Source organism: Sesamum indicum, linkage group LG13 (assembly GCF_026168435.1).
Source record: "Sesamum indicum cultivar Baizhima isolate 11 linkage group LG13, ASM2616843v1, whole genome shotgun sequence".
In the NCBI taxonomy this organism is placed as follows: Eukaryota; Viridiplantae; Streptophyta; class Magnoliopsida; order Lamiales; family Pedaliaceae; genus Sesamum; species Sesamum indicum.
This window is the reverse complement of record NC_142669.1, coordinates 11,139,584-11,162,418: the sequence shown is the minus strand read 5'-3', so window position 1 is coordinate 11,162,418 and position 22,835 is coordinate 11,139,584. Positions and strand designations below refer to the sequence as shown.

The 22,835-nt window shown below is 31.5% G+C and overlaps 2 protein-coding genes across 3 annotated transcripts; one reads left to right on the top strand and one right to left on the bottom strand.

Annotated features, from left to right (window-relative positions):
* Positions 1 to 1,090: 1,090 nt before the first annotated feature.
* On the bottom strand, positions 1,091 to 6,411 carry LOC105177067 (cytochrome b561 domain-containing protein At2g30890). The gene is made up of 5 exons (XM_011100090.3): positions 6,393 to 6,411; positions 6,133 to 6,275; positions 5,884 to 6,045; positions 3,519 to 3,667; positions 1,091 to 1,889 (listed from the first exon to the last, which is right to left on the bottom strand). Exons 2-5 carry the CDS (start codon positions 6,166 to 6,168, stop codon positions 1,580 to 1,582), a joined length of 657 nt encoding a protein of 218 aa, XP_011098392.2. The 5' UTR covers positions 6,169 to 6,275; positions 6,393 to 6,411; the 3' UTR covers positions 1,091 to 1,579.
* An 11,245-nt stretch (positions 6,412 to 17,656) lies between these two features.
* Positions 17,657 to 22,057, top strand: LOC105176861 (heavy metal-associated isoprenylated plant protein 47). Of its 2 annotated transcripts, XM_088876958.1 has the most exons (4): positions 17,657 to 17,952; positions 18,393 to 18,616; positions 21,024 to 21,201; positions 21,750 to 22,057. In XM_088876958.1, the coding sequence occupies exons 2-4, from the start codon at positions 18,473 to 18,475 to the stop codon at positions 21,899 to 21,901; spliced, it is 474 nt and encodes a 157-aa protein (XP_088733084.1). In that variant the 5' UTR covers positions 17,657 to 17,952; positions 18,393 to 18,472; the 3' UTR covers positions 21,902 to 22,057. The 2 variants fall into 2 exon arrangements, with proteins under 2 accessions (XP_088733084.1, XP_011098097.2); XM_011099795.3 differs by lacking the exon at positions 17,657 to 17,952 and having other exon boundaries at positions 18,477 to 20,675.
* The last annotated feature ends 778 nt before the right edge of the window (positions 22,058 to 22,835 follow it).

The following is a 22,835-nucleotide window of genomic DNA, read 5'->3' as shown; positions in this document are numbered from 1 at the left end:
TCCTTCTTCTGCCTAGTAGTTCATGTTCTCTTCTTGTAAGGATTATTTGGATCCGTTCTTTTCTTAGTGGATTATTTGTTGGTCCTTGGAGGATTCTTTGAGTCCTCCCTTCCTCTAATTTGTTGCCAGGGTTGCTCATTTCTTATATATACATTAGTGGTCTTCTTCACTTCTTAAGTCCTATTAGTCAAAGAGTATTATCCTTTCTTCATCATGCCTAAGAGAGGTACTTTCTTCACGTGCTTGCTTTTTCTGAAATATTTGTGTTTTTGCTCTATCGAACATGAGTAGTCATAGTTTAGGTTCTAATAATAATGAGCGATGCATCTACGGGACCATCAGATTTTCTCCAGGGTGAAGACGAAACTTTTTCTGAAAGGGGGAATCCGAAAGTTCTCCTGAGAATTGTGGAGGAGGCTGAGGCAAGGACAACCACACATTGACCTCTTGCGTTCAACAGGCTGAGGCTTTGTCGGGGTGTCACGCCCTGGAGTTGGGGAGGGCCATGGCAGGTCACCTCGGCTTTCTTCAAGTTGATTACATCTTGCCTCGACTTGGGGATCGCTCGGCCTTGGCCAATGAGGTCGAGTCTGGTTGTTGTGGCCTCGACCACACTAGTCAATTTGATCGCCCATATGATATCAACTCTTTATTTCCTCCTATCGATACTATTCATATTATTGTTGATTTGTTATTCTTTTTTTTTGTAAATGCTTTTGATTTTCTTGTTTTAATGGCATGTTCGAGATTGTGGACACGAAGCAATTTTATCGCACATATAATATAATAAGTGAGGGCTGGACTAACTTTTTTGGCCTTCATGCTAGTAGCAATAAGATGGCCAGAACTATGCAACATGACAGAAAAGTTTAATATTTATTACACCAAAAAACGAACCTGAAAATGGACAAATTGCCCATATCCTCGCGAAATAGTCATGTATAATAAGTGGTTAAATCAAGATATGAGTGTCCGTTTTACTTTGTTAAAAAGAACATGGTATTTTCTATTTTTATCCCTTATTTGATCCTTCGGAGTAAACATTCATATATATCTAGAAATCCCACTTACATCGTAATTCAATGTAAGGTAAATAAAATGTAATTAATATTACTAAATCCCATTTCACATTTAATCATTTAAGAATGAATCATCTATCTACCCATACAAAATAATAATAAATAATAATAATAATCACAATTTACAAATTTGAAATCGAAAATGAACCACATCCCATTACCTTTTGCTACAATAATGCATAGTCATTGAAAAGAATCCACTCACTATAAATAAAAAAAAAAAGAAAAATAGTTACAAATATTAAATGATAATTTTAAAACTATATATCATAAAAAAATATATATATCAAACGACAATAATTTTGATTTTGTCACAATACAATTTTCAAAAAATTCCAATCACCAACGAAAGTTAGGAAATCATCATTGTGACAGAACAAAAATTCTTGTCATTTAATATATATAATTAGTGATAATATCTATTATCAGCTTTTTTTTATATCGAGTGTCGACAAGTAATATAGAGATAATTTATTTAATTAAAACATGTATATTAATTCTCAGCAAGGTTGAGATGGTGCTGCTTTCTCCGGGCACCTCGGAGACATCTCTTGATCGGTGGGTTGGACGGGCTTATTTCCCAGAACTGCGCCTTGTTTCTGTATATAGTTCCATTTCTCTTGAAGAATGTAGAAGAAGAGTATGAGAGAGATCTGAAGAGTGAAAATGATGGTCCAAACCCTCACATTCTTTGATGTTCTGTCATGGTAGGCTTGTAGGCCTGTGTATATGTTGATGACTCCAAGTAAAGACACTGATATTCCCACAAGCCAGTGGAAAACAAACCATATGCTTCTGCCTTTGCTTCCCCTGTGCACAGGTAGTGAATTATAAGCAAAACTATATAACTTCGTAAGGTTTCGACATATTACAAAAGACAAAAATGTAAGTAAGTCTGTTATGATATTATAAATAAACAAATTTTCTCCTTATAAAAAAAAATAACAATTTACCTCCCTATATTTTGAAAAAAAAATACAGGGGGATAAATTGCTATTTATTTTTCATAAGAGAGTAATTTGTTTATTTATAATATCACATTGGGTAAACTGCACTAAACCCTGTTACGAAAAACCCTCTTGGCTTTAAAAAAAATTACACTTGCATTTATGAAATTGGGTTTTATGTTCCAGATTTTTGAAATTGGATATTGGAAATGAGCAAAGTACTCCCTTATGAAAAATGAATAGCAATTTATCCCTGTGTTTTAAAAAATTAAGCAATTTAGCTCCTTAGGTAGGGAGGTAAATTACTTTATTTTTTAAAACATAGAGGGGTAAATTGCTACATTTTGAAAAATAAAGAGGGATAAATTGCTATTTTATTTTTTAAGAGGGTTGTTTGCTTATTTTTCATAACACAGGTGTGTACATTGCAAGTTACCCCATTATTTTTTAACTCACCACATTACATTCATAACTTCATAATATTTTCAATTTTGGTTGGAAGCCTTAATTACGTTAAATTTTTGACGAAAACAATACATGCATGGCATGAGCTCCATTTAGTCTTGAGGGGATTAAGATTATTTCTATAAAAAATTTAATGAAATTAAGATTTCGGACAAAAATTATAAAATTTTTCAGAATTATGAGATACAAAGTGGTGAATTTAAAAATAATGATATCAAAATTATGAAAATACTAACTTATGGGACGTAAAATGCAATTTTATGTATTGTAAAAGAAGGCTGGAGGGGGCTTAGTTATAACTTTGTTCGTGCACATATGGGGAGTTAGTGCTTTTAGTTCGACGGAAATCTGATTTGGCAACCAATTTATAATTTTTGCGAATTCAGGACTTTTTTTGTCGGAAATTGCCAAAATCGCCACAAAACAATTTGAAATTTTTTTTACTCCAAATCGTTGGCCAACTTCGATTGGCTTCCCCCCAGCCCCCTACCATTTCAGCACAATTCAACCGGATTGCCCAAAATATACAATTTTTTGTCATCACGTGATAAGCACATAGTACGGGGCGATTTTAGTAATTTATGGTGAAAAAAAATCCTCAATTCACAAAAAATTATAAAATTATTGGATTAAATTGCAAAACCACATATTTTTAGGACTAAAAATGCAATTCTCTCTCTATATATATAGGACCAAAATTTCTGTTAAGCTGCTAAAAAGACTACAGTATAATATTGGCTTAAATTTCTGAGGGAGTTGAGATAACTATACTTTAAGGTCACCTTTATTTTGAGTTATTATTTGGGATATCTGACTTAATCACCCTTTAATTTTTTATTTACTTTATTTCGAATCGACTCGATATTAATAGTTAAAATCCATTATTATAGCTAATTATAATTGAATTGCAATCTCAAAAGTATCTGTACCACTGAAATACGATCACGAAGAGGGCTAAGAATTGAAGTTAATTGCTCGACTCAATCAATATACGTACACATGCACATAAGAGGTATTGATCATTTACCTGTGAGGCCTGAAGATGCCAATCAATGCTTGCAACCACATGATAATGTAAAAAGCTAACCCTATTCTCTGGTGATCATTGCTGAAGGAGTTGTCGAAGTATTTTATTGACATTACAGCCCCAGCTGTTGCAAGCAGGACTGCCAAAACCTGCAGGTGGATATCACTCATAATGTGGTCCAATTCAAGTTAAAATACGTGTGGTGTGTGCAAAAGATAACATGGAAAATTAAATATGAAAATGCATGTTTTATGCGAATATATGTATACATGAGGAGAAATTATTATAATATTTGGTTTCATTTTTGGCCCATCTCCAGACAATGTTTGCTTTGATTTGTTTTGAAAGTTTTGGTGTTTTGAGATGTTTTGAAACAGTGCTTCATTTATTTTTTGTCAAAATAAGTCTACACTAATTATAGATTTACAACTAAATAAATTATATACATACTCATACATATATATAAATATATATAAAAGAGACATGATTTGACAATGAACAATAGTTTTTGTCTTCCACTAAACAACATCAAACATATCATACTTATTTTATATTATCTCAAAAAATAAATTCAGACATACACACTATCTCTAACTGCACATACTTATTTATCTTTGGTTTTCTCGCTCTATCTCCATAGAACACACCAAAACAAGTTAAAAATGAAACCAAACGTAGTGTATGTTTTTCATCTATAGTTTAAACTCTCAATACTTTTAATCTCATTATCTACGAAATTCTCGAAAGTAATCCTAAAATTTTAAGAATTTGACAGAAAACATAGACATGTTGTTATTTCGGCAATTTTATAATGTAAGTAGACAGGAGGACGGAAAATGAGATTTTTGTTTTAGTAATTGGACTATTTTTAAGACCCCTTAGCATTGGGACTGAGAATGCACTTGACCTCAATTATGGAACGAAAAATACAACTTTCACTATATAAATTGCGTGTGACGATGTAAACTTTTGCTCCTGTATAAGAAGTATACTTGTAATTACAAAGATAATTTCATGGATTGTACTTATAATTTTATAAAAAAATAATGAGCAAATGTAGTTAAATCTAATTTTAGAAGGTATTAATGTAATAGATTGACTATAAAATATATGTCACAAAATTATAAAAAAATAAAAATAAAATAAAATATTAAATCAAACTTCACGCTCTAAATAGTCGTCCAGAAATTTAAGTGATGTGTTAAGGCATTACATTGTCATCATTCATGTGATTTATTTTCCGGCTAAAGGAGAACAAAGTAGGTTAAATACAATTTACCTCCTGTATTATATGTGAAAATAAGCAAATATCGCTTGTTAAAAAAATATTAACAAACTATCCCCTATATCTCAAAATTAAAGCAAATTATCTATCTACTAATGGTTTAAATAGGAGGATAATTTACTTCATTTTTTAAAATACAGAGACTAACTTGTTATTTTTTTTTTACATAAATTTTTTTATTTATTTCTCATATTTCATGGGTAAATTGCAGGCGTTATTACCCTATATATATAATGTTATCCCCAGAAAAAGTTACATTGGTGAATAAAAAACATTGTTTTTTTCTTCCCCTCCAAGTATTGGTAATAATTAAGACAAACTAAAGATAATTAATAGAGTTGATTTTGGCCTTGTGGGGTACCTTATCTAACTAACAATTGATGATATTGTTCCTTTACACTGTACAGATATTGTTTATCATGCATAGATAAAAAAGGCTACAAGCAAAAGAATAAATTAAAAACTAAAAAAAAATACCAAGAATTTAAGAAAAAGTTGCTAATGAGTAAATGAATTTGATGGTAATGTACTTCTCAAAATTGAAATTAGTAAATAAGCTTTATATATACGGAATGAGTTTGGTCAAATTTGAACTAATTACTAGACAAATATGATTAGTTTATAGTTCAAAAAGTGATCAATCACATTATAAGTATATTGTGCGAAATTTATGCTTGACACACTCGAAAAAAATTACAATTAGATACAATGTTAATGGATACTGCTAAAAATCATGGTAAAAACTATTATTAATCATAATTAAATAAAAATCGAAGCAAAAAACTAGTTTTTCCACTATCAAAAAATTATTTGCTAAATCGGAGAACCATGGTAAAAATATTTGCCATGGCTTTTAGTCATGTAAAATATTTTAGTCACTTTCACAAAAACCACGATTGACAATTGTTGCGTGCTCGTGATAAATAACTATTTAGCACGGCTATTTATTATTAAGTAGGACAATTAGTTATTGTTATATTTTTTGTAGTGATTGGCTCGTTTTGACCAGACCTGGTAAGGATAAGAATTAATTTCTGGGAGTTCCATTAGTAAAAAGTGTAGAAATGTGGATGGACTTGCCTGTGTGATAGCATGAATGTAGAATATGATTCTCAGCCTTCTGCCGGATTCCTCTCTGATGGACATCCTCTTTATAAGTATAGCAACTGGCATTAGGAAACCAACTGAAGCCCACAGCAGAAATCCATGGAGTTTGATCTCAAATAACAGTTTAGGAGTGATCTGAAACCATATCAACCTACTCACTAAAACCTCTTACCTCAAACATGCTAAAGATGCATGGTTCTTGAAATGTATACACATACTCACCTTGTATTTGTTGCTCGACTGAACGACGCTTTCCATCTCCGTATGCCCTTGAGATGAGCCAACCGACGCTACAAGATTGAGGACGGGGAGCCCGACGGGCAACGCAAAAGCCACCAGCTTCTGTGGAGATGGCCGGCAAACGCCTATAAGAACAAGGAAAGCAGCAAATAAGGCTAATTTGAAAGAGAAAAGCAGCTGGAGAAGTGCTTTTTGCTCTTTGTTAATTCAAAGGGTTTTTCATGATTGTATTGATTTCTCACAAGGAATAAAAAAAGTTGCACATTACTCTTTTCTAGCTGCTGCTTTTGGTATGTGAAGGCAAAGTGATATTACAGCAATGTTGTTTGTATGACTATTGCATTGGGTTTATATATAGGAGAAGAAAGTTGAGAGGAATGGGCAATTGGTTTTTGATTTGAAAAGGGGTGGGGTCCTTTTGACAGGCTTTTGGCTCTAATGGGGGGAATGTAGAATTTTAGGGTTGGAGGAGATGAGAAATTTGTGGGCTTGTAGTGGTGCACAATTGTTTATGCTCAACAACACTATCTTCTGCTACTACCCACTACGTGCTACACACAATTATACAAACTGAAAAGTGCATATGATGAATGAAATGGGTTTCCGGGAGATAAATGTTATTTTGGTACTCAAACCTTTAGCTTTTTTGGCATTTTTTTGTCCTTTCATGAACTTTTTCGTTAAACTTAACGAAAATTTCATTTAAAGTGAAAAAAATGCTATTTTTCTCCCATTTTGTGGTGTTTTGATTTTCAAGTTGTAATCCAATACACCCATTTTTCCTATTTTTTTGCAAACTCTAAAAGAGAATAAATAAAAAAATGAAAAAATATATTTAAACAACAAATTTTTTAAATAATCTTAACAAAAAATTGTCAATAATAGAAAAATTATCAGTAAATTTTAGAAATTTATTGTTTAAATTTATTTTTTTCTGATTTATTCACTTCTGAAGTTTGAAGAAAATAGAAAAAAATAGATGCTTGAGATTACATCTTGAAAAGCACCACAAAATCGGAGACAACTACACTTTAAATGAAATTTCTGTTAAATTTAATGAAAAAGTTAGCGGAACAACCAAAAGTGCCAAAAAAAGTTAAAGTTTGAGGACCAAAATTACAACATTAAATTATTTGAGGACTAATACCGCATTAGTGACTATATTTAAGGACCAAAAATGCATTTATCCCATTTTTCAGTTTATTGCCCTAAGAAAAGACTATTTACGAAAAAAATTATATTTTTCATTTCATAATTTAAATTCAGTATATTTTCATTTTCATTGCTTATGAAATTGTTAAGAATAGTCTCAGAACTTGCAAAACGTCTCATTTTTACTTTTCTTGCCAGCTTCTTCTATCAGGAAATTAACGTAAAAAGTATGCGCAAATCACATAGCTATTGTCTTCGCAGAATAAGAGAAACGGTCACATGACTCGGACACGATTTTTCCATAGAAAGATTGAAAGTAGGATTCTTTTAGGTTACAAGAATGTTTTTTAGAATTCCGTAAAAAAATGGATTAAAAGTGTAAAAAAACTAGTTATGGGATGATAAACAAAATGGCAAGGCAAAGACTGACGGATGACATTTAGCTATTGATAAATATAGGATTATATTGTTGTACCTCCCATTATATTGCCTTTTATCTTTTAAAATGGAAAAATTATATTAACGTCATATGAGATTAGATCAAAATATATAAGTATCTTTTATTTTCTGTAAAATTATAGCTACATCTTCTGAGGTTATAGTTGTAATTATAACTACACCCCCTATTCAAATACAAATTTACACAAACACCCTTGAGAATTATTAATCTAACATTTCTTAATGGGTGTCGCTGTAATTTTGTAAAATATAGGAAATTTTGTGTAATTTGATATAATTTTAGGGGATGTCAATATAATTTATCTTAATAAAATTTATATTAAAAAAAAATTTACTTTTGTCATTTAATGAAAGTTATGAAACCTGTCAATTAAATTTACGTAGTACTTTTGACAAAGTGGAGCAGCTTTTTACCATTTGTCCTTTTTCGTTTATCTATTTCTTGGTGCTCTTTTCATTTCCTTCTTTGAATTGGTATTATAAGTTTGATATTTGAATCTTACTCTTTCCTGATGTCATTATACGCGAACGGATACGTATCCACAAACACTACATATAATAGAAATTTAAAAATTATAATAAATTAATATCAACTGTAATTAAATAAAAAAATAATGTAAAATTAAGTTATTTTTAATATTAGTTTATTTATCACAGTTAGTCATTGTTCGTCATGGTTCTAGTCATGACAAAGCATTCGTGATAGGTTTTATAATACTAAAAAAGAATAAAGGAAAAAAGAGAAAAGTTTAGAAATAAAATTTTTAAGTGACAAATTTTAATATTGTCACTAATTATATATAGTGATAAATATGATATCATCACAATATTATTGCGATCACATAATATAAAATATTTTTAAAATTATCACTTAATAATATATCTCTAGTATTATACTATATCTTGTAGAGTTTATTATGACTAATATTTGTTCTTGCCTCTTGAAACAACGAACAATAGTTATTGCGCATATATATAAGAAAAATATAATTTGAGTCCTGTAATTTTAGGAGAACGACAATTTTGGTCTTGTTCGAATTAAAAATTCTCATTTTGATTCTGTAACTTTAGAAGTTGTAGCAATTTAGTTGTGTCCGTCTGATTTGACTGAAAAATTCCATGTCACCCATGTCAGCCCCTAAATTAGGGCTTTCAGTGAATTTGATGATGTGACAGTCCAAGTTGTAATTTTTAATTGTAATTTTGGTGCTGCAATTTTAGGAGGTCGGGAATTTTGGTCCTCTCACTTTCGATGTAACAATTTTAGTCCCCAATCTTTCAAAATAATAACAATTTTGGCCCTTAAGTCCAATTAAGACAATTTTGACTTTTTAAGATAAAAACTCAATAGTCCTATCACATGCTCTTAAAAAGGTCCAACATACTTTTAGAATAAAATTAAACCTCCATAAACTTCATATCTTGGTTTGACAGTCATGCCACCATTTCCAAGCTCTCGATTCTTCGGACTTCTTTCAACCATACTGCTATCACAGATGGTCCACAGGTACTTGACTTATTTAACAACAAATTTGGTGAGACGTCTACAATACATCAAGATCCGGGGTAGAATACTAGTAAGGAGATATTATTTGGGTAAATTTCTAAAATACTCAAGTTCTTAATATTATGATAAAAGGATCTGATTCCAAAAAATTCGAGCTGGTTAGCTCAAAGTTTTCTCAAGATCTAAGAAATATCTAAAAGACAGTTCCAAACGATGGACATAAGTTAATCTATATACCTACGAAGATATAACTCTTGAACCAAAAGATGGACGAGATCTCTCTTTGCTGGTGTTCTACCCGGATCTTGATAGATTGTAGGCATGGCACCGCATTTGTTGTTGTTTATTACTGAAGGAACCAAGTACTTGTGAGTCATCTGCTACGGTAGTGTGGTTCGAAAAAGTCCGTAAAATCAATGGTTTGGAATATCTAGTGGCAAGACAGTCAAATCAATGCATGAGATTTATTTATATTTAATTTTATTTCAAAAGCATATTGGGCCTGATTAAAAGTATGTGATGACTATTACATTTTTATCATAAGAAGGCAAAATGGTCACTAATTGGGCTTAGGACCAAAATCGCCACTATTTTGAAAGATAGATGACTAAAATTGCTACATCCAAAGTTAGAGTACCGAAATTACCAACCACTTAAAAATATAGGATCAAAATTATAGTTAAAAATTACAACTTAAATGTCATATCATTAAATTAATTAAAAGACCCAATTTAGGTGCTGACATGGCTGACAATATGGAATTTTCGACCAAATCGATTGAAAAAGACCTATAATTGCTATAATTTTAAAATTATAGTACCAAATTATAAATTTTAATTTCAACAAGCTCCCAAATTTCCACCCCTAATTTACAGGATCAAAATTATAAATTATATGTATATATATGATTAATTATAACTATTTACGATGATTTTCGCTTTTGTCATGACAGTTACTCAAAACAAAATGTTATATTTCTTATAGTAAAATAAATCGGCTAATAATTTGTCAAAGTATTATGAACTATCGTCAAAAGCCACAAAATATCGCTTTCGCATGCATGATGAGCATACACAAACATTCGTTGTATTTCGCAACCTTTCTCTCATAGTTCTAACTTTTCTATTGTTTTTTTTCCATGTGTCTGTTACCATCAATGATACAGGTTCTGGGATCCTTGGCATAATGGTTGCTAACAGAAACAGCTCATAAAAGCACAAATTATAAGACGAGAAAATTTGTGTAGACAACATGTGGACCATGAAGAATAGATAATTCATGCAAATGCAACCCTTTAGTTGTGGGAAATCTAGTCGTGATTGCTATATTAAAAAAGCAAGAAATGGTCCCTCCCCCCGTTATCATTTCCCTGCTGTTGAGTCTCAAATGTGATGATGATAAATTGGATCCTACAATGTTAGTCTTCTTGGTGCTTGATTGGCCACAAATCTTGGATTCTCATTTTAACTAGGTTTTGTGGGAAGACTTTATATGATATTTGCACGATTTCCAATGAGCATTCACACGATTTCCACTTAGATTTTAATTAGCGTATCTTAATTAACGTTGGATCTTTAATTTGATGTATGAGCTTAAGACTGTATTAATTGAACTTTCATCCCTCCTTTACATTTTGTGTTACTAGATTCCATGTTTTCTAGTCTTCTTGTCTCTTCTCTGATAATTGTTTTTTTTTAAATACCATTAGGTGAGATCAATGTGATAATTTGGTAAAGGAGTAAAAAGGAACTTAGGGCATGATTAGGAGTCCATCAAGGGAGGGTGAGGGGTCTAGCTATCGAGGGGCGAGGTTTGAGGTTCAGCTTTGTCAGCTCGTGGGTAGAAGGTCCACCCCTAGCAATCAGGGTTGCAACCCTTATGCTAGGCGGTGTGGCAACACTTTGCCTGCATGCGGTGTAGGCACCATCCAGCCCACAAGCAATGGGGTGTCTCATTTGGCGGGCGGTATGTTACTTGTCCTACTGGCGGGCAGGGCTCGCCTTATCCTGTAGACGGGTACGATCCTACATCCTCGGTGATCAATGTTTCTTCTTCCTATTACCATTTTAATCATTCCAAAGGGGGGGGGGGGGGAGGATTTTACTTTAGAGGTAATTGAGGTAATCCAAGGAGACTCACTCAATATCTCTATTGAGTCAAATTCTTTTTCTCATTAGCCGGGGCTCCTACTTAGGTGATTCTATAAACGATTCAGATGATGGCAATGTTGAGTCTTCTTCTATTCCTTGTTATAAGTCTCACAATAGGGCTATAGATGTGGATGATTGTGATAACCTCACTGGTTTCGATGAGTTTCATATTCTAAAAAAGAAAGTTGATCCTTCATCTGAACTTGAATTTGCTTCACAAATTTAGTTCCTTTTCAGGTGTTGGCATGCCCTGTCAAGTTTTGAACTAACAAAAATTTTTATCCAAACTTTTTTTTCCCTGAATTTTGAACTTATATGCTTAGGTTTGAAAATAACTAAAACAAATATATCTTCATTTCAAACACAAAAAACAATAAGAAAATCTAATCACATTTGAAAATAATAAGAAAAATTAAACCAAACAACATATCAATGTTGGTGAAAGTGAGCCTATTGTTGAATGAATTCCAATAATAGGATGTCCATGTATTTCAAAGAAAGAGACCTATCATAGGACAACAAGCTTAAGAATGGCTTAAATTTTGGACTTTTAGAGAAGCTTCATTAGAAAAAAGTCTAAATTGAAGCTTTTGGCCCTGATTCTTGTAAGTTTTACGACGGGGATCTGTAAAAATACGTTATGATTTCGACGCTCAAATCAGTAATTAATCAATCGTAATAGATTAAAAGCAATAATAAGCAAAGTGAGAGTAAATACAATTGCGCATTAAGGCTTCTAGTGTGCCAGTGTGAAAAATGATGCTACCGACTATAGTTAGGTAGGAAACACATTTATACTGGCCTCATCCAATCGTTGGGAAGAGTCAGCCTTCTTGTGGACTCAAGGATACCTTTATCCCCTTATGTACATGAATCCCCTCTTTTCCCGCGGAGTGGTTTCTTCAGGATATATGTCTTCTCCAAGGGATAGGGCTTATCTTCAAGATATCGAAATAAAACTATTCCGCACTCCAAGCAGGTCATTTTATCAAAAAGTTCCATAAGAGCCTCTTAAATCTTAGAAACCCTTATCTGACGGTATCAATATGTTTTGTTGACCTGATCTACGGGAGCTCTCACCATTGTGGCAGCTGGCCTCCTCATGCGCAAGTTAACTGTCACACTATTGGGTTACTGGGTCTTCTAGGCCTGGTCAAACTTCTAAAACGATTCTCCTACTCAACAAAGATCCTTGGTCTTTAGGGTGGCCTAATAGGCCTAGCTTGCTGGACTACCTTACCTTGTGGAGCCTTCTTGCTCTGTGGTCCTATGTCCTGTTAATTTTAAGGGTATTATTCAATATTAGAAATCATTTGGTAAAATACGACGTTTTAAAGAAAATAGAAAGCATTGAAAATTAATTGAAGTTTGTTGAAAAACAAACACAAAAACATGCCAGTACAACAATTGATATGAGTGAATTTCACAACAAACATTGAGCTCAGGCGATGATCTCAGGCATAAATAGATCATCCCGTAACTCATCCCAGATAAAAAGTTATTATCATTTGAAATTCCACCATCACACCAAGAACTTCCAGCATTACGTTCAAAATACACCCTTATGTTATTTTGCGTCAAAGGTCTTGGCCTAAAAGTTATGAGATACAAAATAAGTTTGAGTACTAGGATATTTCTTTTTCCTAATAAAGCTGATCTTTTTCTTATATTATATTAGCTGTCGTTGTACGCCGTCTTTATATGGATATAATAAATAATCATTCATATTTTAAAATATATTACAAATAAGAATTATATAATATATAAACCAACACATAGCATTTCAAAAAACAACAAAAAAATAAATAAAATAAAACCAATTTAATTAAGACTATTATTGATACAATTAAAAATTGATGTGATGGTATCATTAACCACAGTTTGTGAATAAAATATGCTTTTATTTTTTTTTTTAATTTGTCATTATTCTTAAGGGCATCTCTATAGGAAAATGAATATTATCATTTTAATTTGTCTTTGTTAGGCCAAGTAATTGAAGAAGATAATTTTGGATGTTACATTTACTAATTCAAGATTGGTATTTTTCAATTTTGGTTATTCTTTACACGTGTTCTAAGTTGCTCTTTCTCAAGTATTTTAGCATTTTGATCTACTGTGCTCTTACATTCGTGGTCTAACCATCGCACCTGTCCTCACTTACACTCAGTTTGCCTTAAATTTGAGTAGTCAAAGACAAAATAATAGTCTCAAATTTTATCATTAACGTTGTTGATCAACAATTTCACCAACTCAAACTCTTGAAAATTACATAAAATGTAGTTATAGGAGGAAGAAAACAGAAAAAGTTTAAATACCTAATCAACTAATTATTCTAAATTGAAAACGTAATAAATGAAGTCAGCAAATTGACTGTATATATAAGGGTAAATTATATTTTGCCATTCGAATTGTGCTTGTTTTTGTATTTTGCAATTGAAACTTTTTTTTTTGTGTCAACTTACCATCTCAAATTTGCGAAATTTACACTTTGCTATATATGATTATTTTTTTGTTGATTTTTCTACTGGAAAAACATCACATGCTATGCATGTGTAAAAAATATCATATCACATAAATCTTAAATATCACATGTGCACTGTATGCTATTTTCTTCGAAAAAAATTGATTAAAAACAGTTAAACATAGCAAAATGCAAAATTTTGTAAAGTTAAGATGGTAAATTGACACACACAAAAAACAAATTTAGATGTCAAAACGTAAAAAAACGATCATAACTTGGATGACAAAATGTACTTAATCCTATATATAAATATATATGTATATTTACACACATATGTAGGGAAAAAGATCTTCAAAAGTTGTACTGTTGTATTTTTTTTACTTAATAAAAATTACATTTATCAAAAAAAAAAAAAATCAAAAACAAAGAGCTCTCATAAGTCCAGACATCCAATTTGCCTCGGTAAATTACATCAATATTCATTAAAATTAAATTTAATTACTCACATATTTTTTACCTTTTACAAAATTATAAGTATACCCTTGAAATTGTAGTAGTAATTAAACCTCATATTCAGGAAAAACAAATTTATAAGTATACCCGTAGAAAGTGTATTTGTAATTTTATAAAACAGATAAAATATTTGTGTAATTCGATTTTACTTATAACTCGCTTAATTTGATAATAATTCTCTTGGACCCCATAACCTTGAAACTAAATGTGGTTTTTCTCTATAGAAATGAGTAAATATAATAATAACAATAAATAATAATAATAATAATAATAATAATAATAATAAATTAACAAATAAAATAAAAAATGCTAAAGTAGTAGAAGTTTCGACATTCTCAAGCTATTTGACTTTGTTACATGGGCAGTGATGAAGAAGCTCAAAATTTCAAACATGCTACTGATGATGTCTAATCCATTTCATCATTCTATTGCAGTGGTTGAGTTGTGTTTTGTAACTACTGATTAATAATTGTAACTAAACTATCATCACAATTAGAGACCCACAAAAGACTACTCAAAAAGGACAAAAACGATTTCTTTACACCCACAAAAAGAAATTCCATTAAAATGAAAATGTATAGTTAATGAGATTGTAAGTTTATGGAGAAATTGCTTTTTTTTTTTTTTTTTTTTTTCAAATTATGAGGTTGTGAATGCAAATTTATGGTGTTTGAAATCAAAGCTCAAGAAAAATTATGATAAATAAAAATATTCGATTATGATAAAACTAAATGAGTACAATTTCTATTTTTTCCTCCAATTCTTTTTTTTGTTAAAAGTAATATTCGTAAATTTGATAAATTTAAGGTAAAAGATCCATGTAGATTCTTTTGGACTAAGATTTAAATTTTTATAATGTAATATCGAATTAGATGCTATGATTTTAAATATAGATTTGAGGATTGTGGATGGATTTGCTACTTGAATCTTCTTGAAAAATAAATTGGGGTGTTTATAAGGTATCAACATTGTAATTCCGAATCAAACGCTGGAAGTTATTGTGCACCTTCGATAAATGGTTTGATTTTCACCATGAGTGCATCGAATGTTTTTGGACCTAATTAAAAAACTTCGTATAGGGAATACTTTGAGATATTTTTATCTAACTTCACATTTCGTTCTTTGTATCCTAAATGAGCTTCATCGAACCTTTTATACAAGTGCCAAAAGGAAATCCTTATGATTTAATGAAGGAGTTAAATTTATTTTGACCCTCTTTAATATGGAAAAAAATAAAAAAATCTCTGAGAAAATTTAAATATAAAAATCGTCTTTATGTTTTGAATAATGACTCACACAACCCCCCTGGTCAATCTGGACCTATTTTTTTAAGGACAATGACTAAAATCGTATATATGAGGAAAATTTTATATTCAAGTAGTATATTATATAAATTTTAATTAAAATATACCTATAATATATAAAATTAAATTTTTATATGAAAAAATTATTTTTTTGGTCCATTGAATATGTTCAATATTAATTTTAATCCAATAATTATGCCTATTTTTTATGCATTAAGTTTATAAATTAATTAAATTTAGTCCTTTGGTGGACCAAAAGTTTTTATTTTTACCAAAAAATGACGTGACGTGTCAATTAAATATTTTTTTTGAGATTTTAATCTTACATGGTTTTAGAAAATTGACGCCACGTTGGATACAATTATATTATATATACTATTACAATTTATAAAAATAAAAATATTATTTTAAAAAATAATAATTACCCCCAACCCCGACTGACCCCCTTGCCTACCGCCCCCGAGAGGGGGCAACAGCTATGTCGTTGGCCACCTTTGCTTCTTGGCAACCGTCGAGGGCGACCCGCGGGGTTGGGTGGCAGGGGTGAGGATTGGTGAACCCTTCTTTGTAACCGCAGTCGATACTATTTTTTTTATATGAAATTAATTTTAATTAATTTAATTATGCAATTAAAAAATTATTAATATAATTATATATTCACATATAAAATATATTTTTTATTAATAAAGTATTTATTATTATTTTAAAATTCATTAAATTATATATTATATAATATTATATTATGAGAGAGATAAAGGTAAAATTATCTAAAAGAATATATTTTTAAATCCATATTCCCAATCACAGGACGTGTACCACCAAACTCTACCCTCAGGAGATTTTTTCAATTTTTTTTCATATCACAGAGAATGTAACTGATATTTTATTTTCCTCAAATATTCGTTTTAACATTTTCAATATCATATGAGTTTTTTTAATTTTTTCCTTCAATAAAATATAAGTCAATGACACTCAATGGCTAAATACAATTTGCAGTTAATATATCGTTTTGCACTTGTTATTATTTAATTGAGTGCAAAATTAATTTATCTATATAGGCGGTTTACAATATTAATACCAAACTTTATTTTTGAATGGAAAATAGTGTGTGACGTGAACTTGCATTTTCATATTTATACACCTACCATGCATAATTTTAAGGGATAATTATAATTTCTTTTCTTGATATTTAGTATAATTACAAATAAATTTTTTGTGTTTTGAAAAATTATATTTGACACCCTTAAGATTTGCTTCCGTCTAACAGATTAGTCAATTCGTCAATCAAAATTCATCGAAGTTGCTGATATTAACAAAAAAAATTAAAAAAAATATATGTATATTTACCCCTAATTGGCTTACTATTGATTTATTACATGTTAGATAATTTTTTTATGATCAATTTATCTTCATACGTCTTCACACTTTAATGCATATGAGAAGGTATATCTTCACAGTTACAAAGGTAGTTTAGTCGGAAAAAATTGTTTGACCTACAATAAGTCAATAATAAGTCAGTCGATTATATCAATTTTCATTCATTTTTTTTTGTTAATATCAGCAAGTTCAATGAATTTTGACTAATTGATGGACTTATTTTTTAGATAAAAACAAATTTCAAAAATATTAAATGTAATTTTTTAAATTACAAAAAATTTAAATTTAATTACACCAAATCTGAGAGAGATGAAGTATAATCATCCCTAATTTTAAACATCATCAATCTTTTTTATGTAAACATATTTCGACAGTTTTGACTACTCCACGGAATTATAAGATACTCAACCCCAACTTATGGTAAAATTACATAAATCGCTAATCACTTTCGCATAATTACAAAAGCAACCAATGTTATTCATTTTCAGCCAGAAAGGAGCTACAAAAGATAAAATAACGATTATACCCTACCGAAAAATAAATAAAAAACAGAAAACAACAGGAAAATGATTTATATTGTATTACTGAGACAGAGAGAAGAGAACGAAACAGAAAAGAGAAGAAAGAAAGAAAAGAGAAAACTGAAGACGACGACAGCAAAAGAAAACTGAAACAGAAAAGAAAAGAAAGAAAGAAAAGAGAGGCTAGAGAGCATTGCACACGATTCCACCGGCAACTCACTGAGAACGAAAGAAAACTGAGAATAAGAGTTCGAAAGTCTGAAACAGAGAAAACTAAAATTCACCTTGGCACCGGCGGCGACGATCGACGGATTGAGTCAAAAAAATTGCAAAACCAATCTCATACGAGTCACAACAGGTAAGATTTCTGGTTTGGTTACTTTGGTATCTTAGACTCTTACAAAAATATTTTAACTTACAATATTGCTTTGAAGGTGTTTGATGAAATGCCTAAGTTAATTTGTGCTTAGTAATTGCATTGGTTAATTGCATTGGTGCTTCTAATTGGTTAATTTGCATTACTAATTGGTTAATTTGCATTACTAATTGGTTAATTTGCATTTGGTGTTTCTAATTGCATTGGTTAATTTGCATTTGATGCCTCTAATTGAATTGGTTAATTTGTATTTTTGTGCTTCTAATTGCAGCATTAGTATGTGTTTGGTTAACATTGTTTTGGCATTGTTTTAATGACATTGTTGCTCACATTAATTGGTTAATCACATTGTTTGGCATTGTCTTTTGTTAGCATTAATATGTGTTTGATTAACATTGTTGCTTTTTATTTGTTATTTGTAGTGTATTCAAATTCAAAATGGAAAGAGAAACATTGGAGAACGAAATGAGATTGGAGGATGCCGATGAAATGAGATTGGAGGATGAAGATGAACAGATTTCAGACAAAACTCCACCACATGAATCACAATCAAAAAGGCCAAAGAAAAAAGAAACGTGTAAAAGATCAAGAGTTTGGGACCACTTCATTACATACACTGATAGCGAGGGGAAGCAAAAAGCTAAATGTAAGTATTGTGACCGAAATTATGCTGCTGATCCACTAAGAATGCTACCGATCTACACCTAACATTGGATTCGGGGAAGTATTTCTGCCCGAAAACCTTACTATGATTACCGCCCGATTGGAAAGCCACTCGCCATGCTTGTTTAGCTAGAAGAGCCAAATTATACTTCTTGAGATGCCGGAATCCAAGACCTCCTTCGTCCTTCCGTGTACAAAGCTTCTCCCAAGCAAGCCAATGAATGTTTGAGTTCGTCCCATTGTTCCAAAAGAAATCAGCCATCAATCTTCAATCTCTCTAAGGAACATGTCGGCTAGTTAAAAGCAGCTTATTACATAAATGGGCATGGTTTGGATAACAGATTTAAGGAGAATAGACTGCCTGGCTTGAGAAAGTTTAATAGAAAACCAGCTATGTAGTTTTTTCCAGATTCATTCTCTAATCCCTTCAAACACCTCCTTCTTTGGACGGCCTACCACTGTTGGATGTCCTAAGTATTTATCATGCATAGCCATCACCTCAAAATTGAGAATACCTGCTAGAGTCACCCGTGTAGAAACCTCTACATTTTTTCTGAAAATCATTGTTGACTTGAGGTTTCTAATTTTTAGTCCCAATTCCGCTTCGTATTCAGCCAAAATGTGTTTAACTCTAAGCAATGCCTCGTGGATGGCTTGGCAGAAAATAAGCGTATCATCAGTAAAGAGTAAATATGAGATCCTTGGGGCCAATCTAGAAACCGCCACTAGTTCGATGAGACCCTCTTCCTCCGCCCTGCTAATTATGTTACTAAATGCCTCTGCAAAAAGGACAAAAAGATATGGAGACAGAGGATCTCCTTGACGAAGAAACTAAGTTGTTCTCCATTCAATATGTAAGAAAATGACAGAGTACTAAGACAAGTCATAATTAGAGATATAATCTTGGTATGCAAGCCTAATTTAATCAAAACCCTCTCAAGAAAACACCATAAGTTAAACGTTTAGTTAAACCAAGCCTAATTTAGTTAAACGCTTCCTTCATTCTATCGTGTCTCAGTTATTTGCACTTGGTTCCGGAGAGAAAAACCAAGCCCGGGAGGTGGAGCTTAATGAGCTTTGTCAGAGTCTAAATTGTCCAAGGGGGGCCTAATCCTTAACAGTTCCAGACTAAGATTTTCATGGCTCTCAAGGGGATTGGCTTGCAGTCTCCGCCGATATAGAATCAGAAGTTTCATCGGATATATGAGTACGTCCCTTGGATACATGAACAAAATCAGCATCATACTCAATCAACTGAATCCCACAGGTCTGTTTCCTCCCCCCCCCACGATAACTCTGCTTGGAGGACGTCTTCTTCTTTCTACTCCCCGAAGATTGAATACGTTTCGAGATGTGAATTGAAGGGGAATGTTAAATAGATTTGACTCTGGAGCCTCAACCTACGTTAGAGAACCCACCACCTCTCCAATCTGTACTAGCCCTTGCTAACCCTCTTTTGGTGTCTAGAGACCTAGTTCACAGTTCCACGAACCCTCGGTCTCTGTGTCTACCCTGGCTGAACGCTCCCTGGTACAGCAAGTGATTAAACCTCCTCCCGCTGGATCATATCTACGTTAAGTGGGGTGGTGGTTCGGTATAGATAGATTTGGGAGGTTGAATTCTATCAAAAGACCTTTAAAAATCCAACTTTTAATAGGGATCGAAAATAAATTGGCTAATTAGTATATGTAATAATAAGAGTTAAACTAATTGGTTAGGAATATATTAGATGCGTTATTACAAATTCTTTACAACATTTAAAAACTCCTAAACTAATGAATCCACTTCTTACCTACCAAAAAGTGGAAAATTCTACGAGACCACAAACAATATTTAATTAATCTTTTCTTAATAATGACAACGCAAGACCGAAAAAAAATTTGTCCCATCCTCGTCAATGGTCATGCAGGGCCCTCTTCCATTCTACAATTCCACCCAACCAACAAGACGTAGTCCATCTTCCACTATAAATTTGACTCTTCGTTTTTCAGAATTGGTACCAACAGATTCTTCACTTACTCTCCAAAGGGAGAAAAATGAAGGTAAAATCCCCCATTAAATACTTATATAGTTTCATGTATGTATAATTTTTTTTTAGAAAACTGAGGCCCCATATCAAAAAAATCGTGGGTTTAAATCCAATTAATATATGAGTATTAGTCTGTTTTAATTGTAGTTGTTTGTCTACTGTAATAATAATTATTAATTAATTATACACGTATATTTGATATTGACAATCAATGTATTTTGATTATTGATGATTGAAATTTATTATTTAATTGTAACCCATTCACTCAGAATGTATGTATGATTTTAATTTTTGAATTTGATTGAGAAACATTTCGCTAATTATTAATCCTTTTCTTCCCACTTATTTTTCTTACATGTAGCAAAAGATTGTGATCAAGGTGTGGACAGATGGGCAGAGATGTCGGCCGGCCAAGGCAATGAAGATTGTGATTTATGTGCTGAAGCTGATGATGCCTTACGACATAATATGGAAGAAAAGCAGCATATCTACTGCCAAGATAACTACAAAAGCCATGAAGATTGCAGTTACGTCCCCAGGTAATTAACGAAAATCACCACAAGAGATATAACGTGTAATTGTGGCTAATTTTTACTATTAATAATAAATAGTCATAGTAAATAATTATTAATCACGGTCACACTATGATTGTTAGCTAGGTATTAATCACGGTCACACTATGACTGTTAATTAGCTAGGGTTTTACAAGAGTAGCTAAAATATTTGTCATAGCTTTTATTAAGAGCCACGGTAAAAAAAAAAAAAAAAAATTCTATTATGAAAAAGCTAGTTTTTTGCAACGGCTTTATTTAACCATGATTAATAATAGTTACTTATGACGATTTTAGTCATAATCATTAATATTATAGAAAAAAAATAATTTATTTCAAGTGAATATTCATATATATGTATTTACTAAATATTTTCACGACCTTTTTTCCCCTTTTCTTTCCTAAATTTAATGAAGCATATGTTGTTACAAATGAATCACGAGTGAAGAAAAAGCAAATAATAATTATGCAATATCTTTTGTAATAAATTTATTCGCTATATAATTGAAAAAGTAACGGAATGGGTTGCGTTGTAGGGGTGGCATCGGTGGCGTTAACAGGGGAGGAGAAGAATCAGCTGGTGGTCACCGGAGAAGGCGTAGACGCCGTAAACCTCACCAGAGTAATAAGGCAGAATATCGGCTTTGCCGAGATTTTGAGTGTCGAGCCGGAAAGCGCAAAGGAATGAAGTTAGGAGGGAGATAAATTAGAGACGGATTTTCCGCCGAATCAAGACAAGTTTTGCAGTATTCTGAAGTTTAGTTTTCATATTTGAGTGTATAAACAAATTGTAAACATCTTAAAGTTTCAAGTGTATAACAGTTTGATCTTCTTTTATAATTAATTATTTTGGTAAAAATTGGAAAATAAACCATTTTAAATAATATTTAATCATAGCCGCCAACAGTTATTGATCACTATTTCAACAATTGAAGCTAAAACATTAATCATAAAAATTATGAGACTTTTGTAACAGTTAAGAATCGTAAAAAATATTTACTGCTAAAATTTAAGTTTTTACATAAATTTATATAACGAGAAAATATAATATTACTTTAGTATGACATTTTAGCCATACTTGTTTATAATATAAGAAATAGTTCATTTTTTTACAATTGATTGAGCAGTTCACTAAGACAAACTTGATTTTGATCTAATTGCAAGAGCACTATTCATTGACCCGCATTAATATCAAGTCAATTGGGAAATTAATAGGAAACTAACAATAATTTGGGTTTCACATCAAACTGGACTGGCATTGTCTGTATCGTGACCAAGAATCGATGTCTACGTCTAAGACTTTACTGTGGAAAAAAGCAAAAAAAAAAAAAAGAACAAAAAACAAAAAGAAAATAACTAAACATGGAATTCTAATGTCATTCTTCTTTGAATTTTGGACACATTGACTCTCACGTTAGATTCAAATATACAAATATTCTATTTTTTGATAAAATTATGAATAAATTGTAATAGATTCTTCCAAAGTTTTTTCTTTTTTGGCTGCGGTCACTAATGACAACCCTAAAGATGACATGTCGTTACTCCACGGGTGGCAAAAAAGATGTTCTCTCATACTGAAGACTACTTGGGTAAGTCGTGTGTTTACCAGGTTGGACGACCAA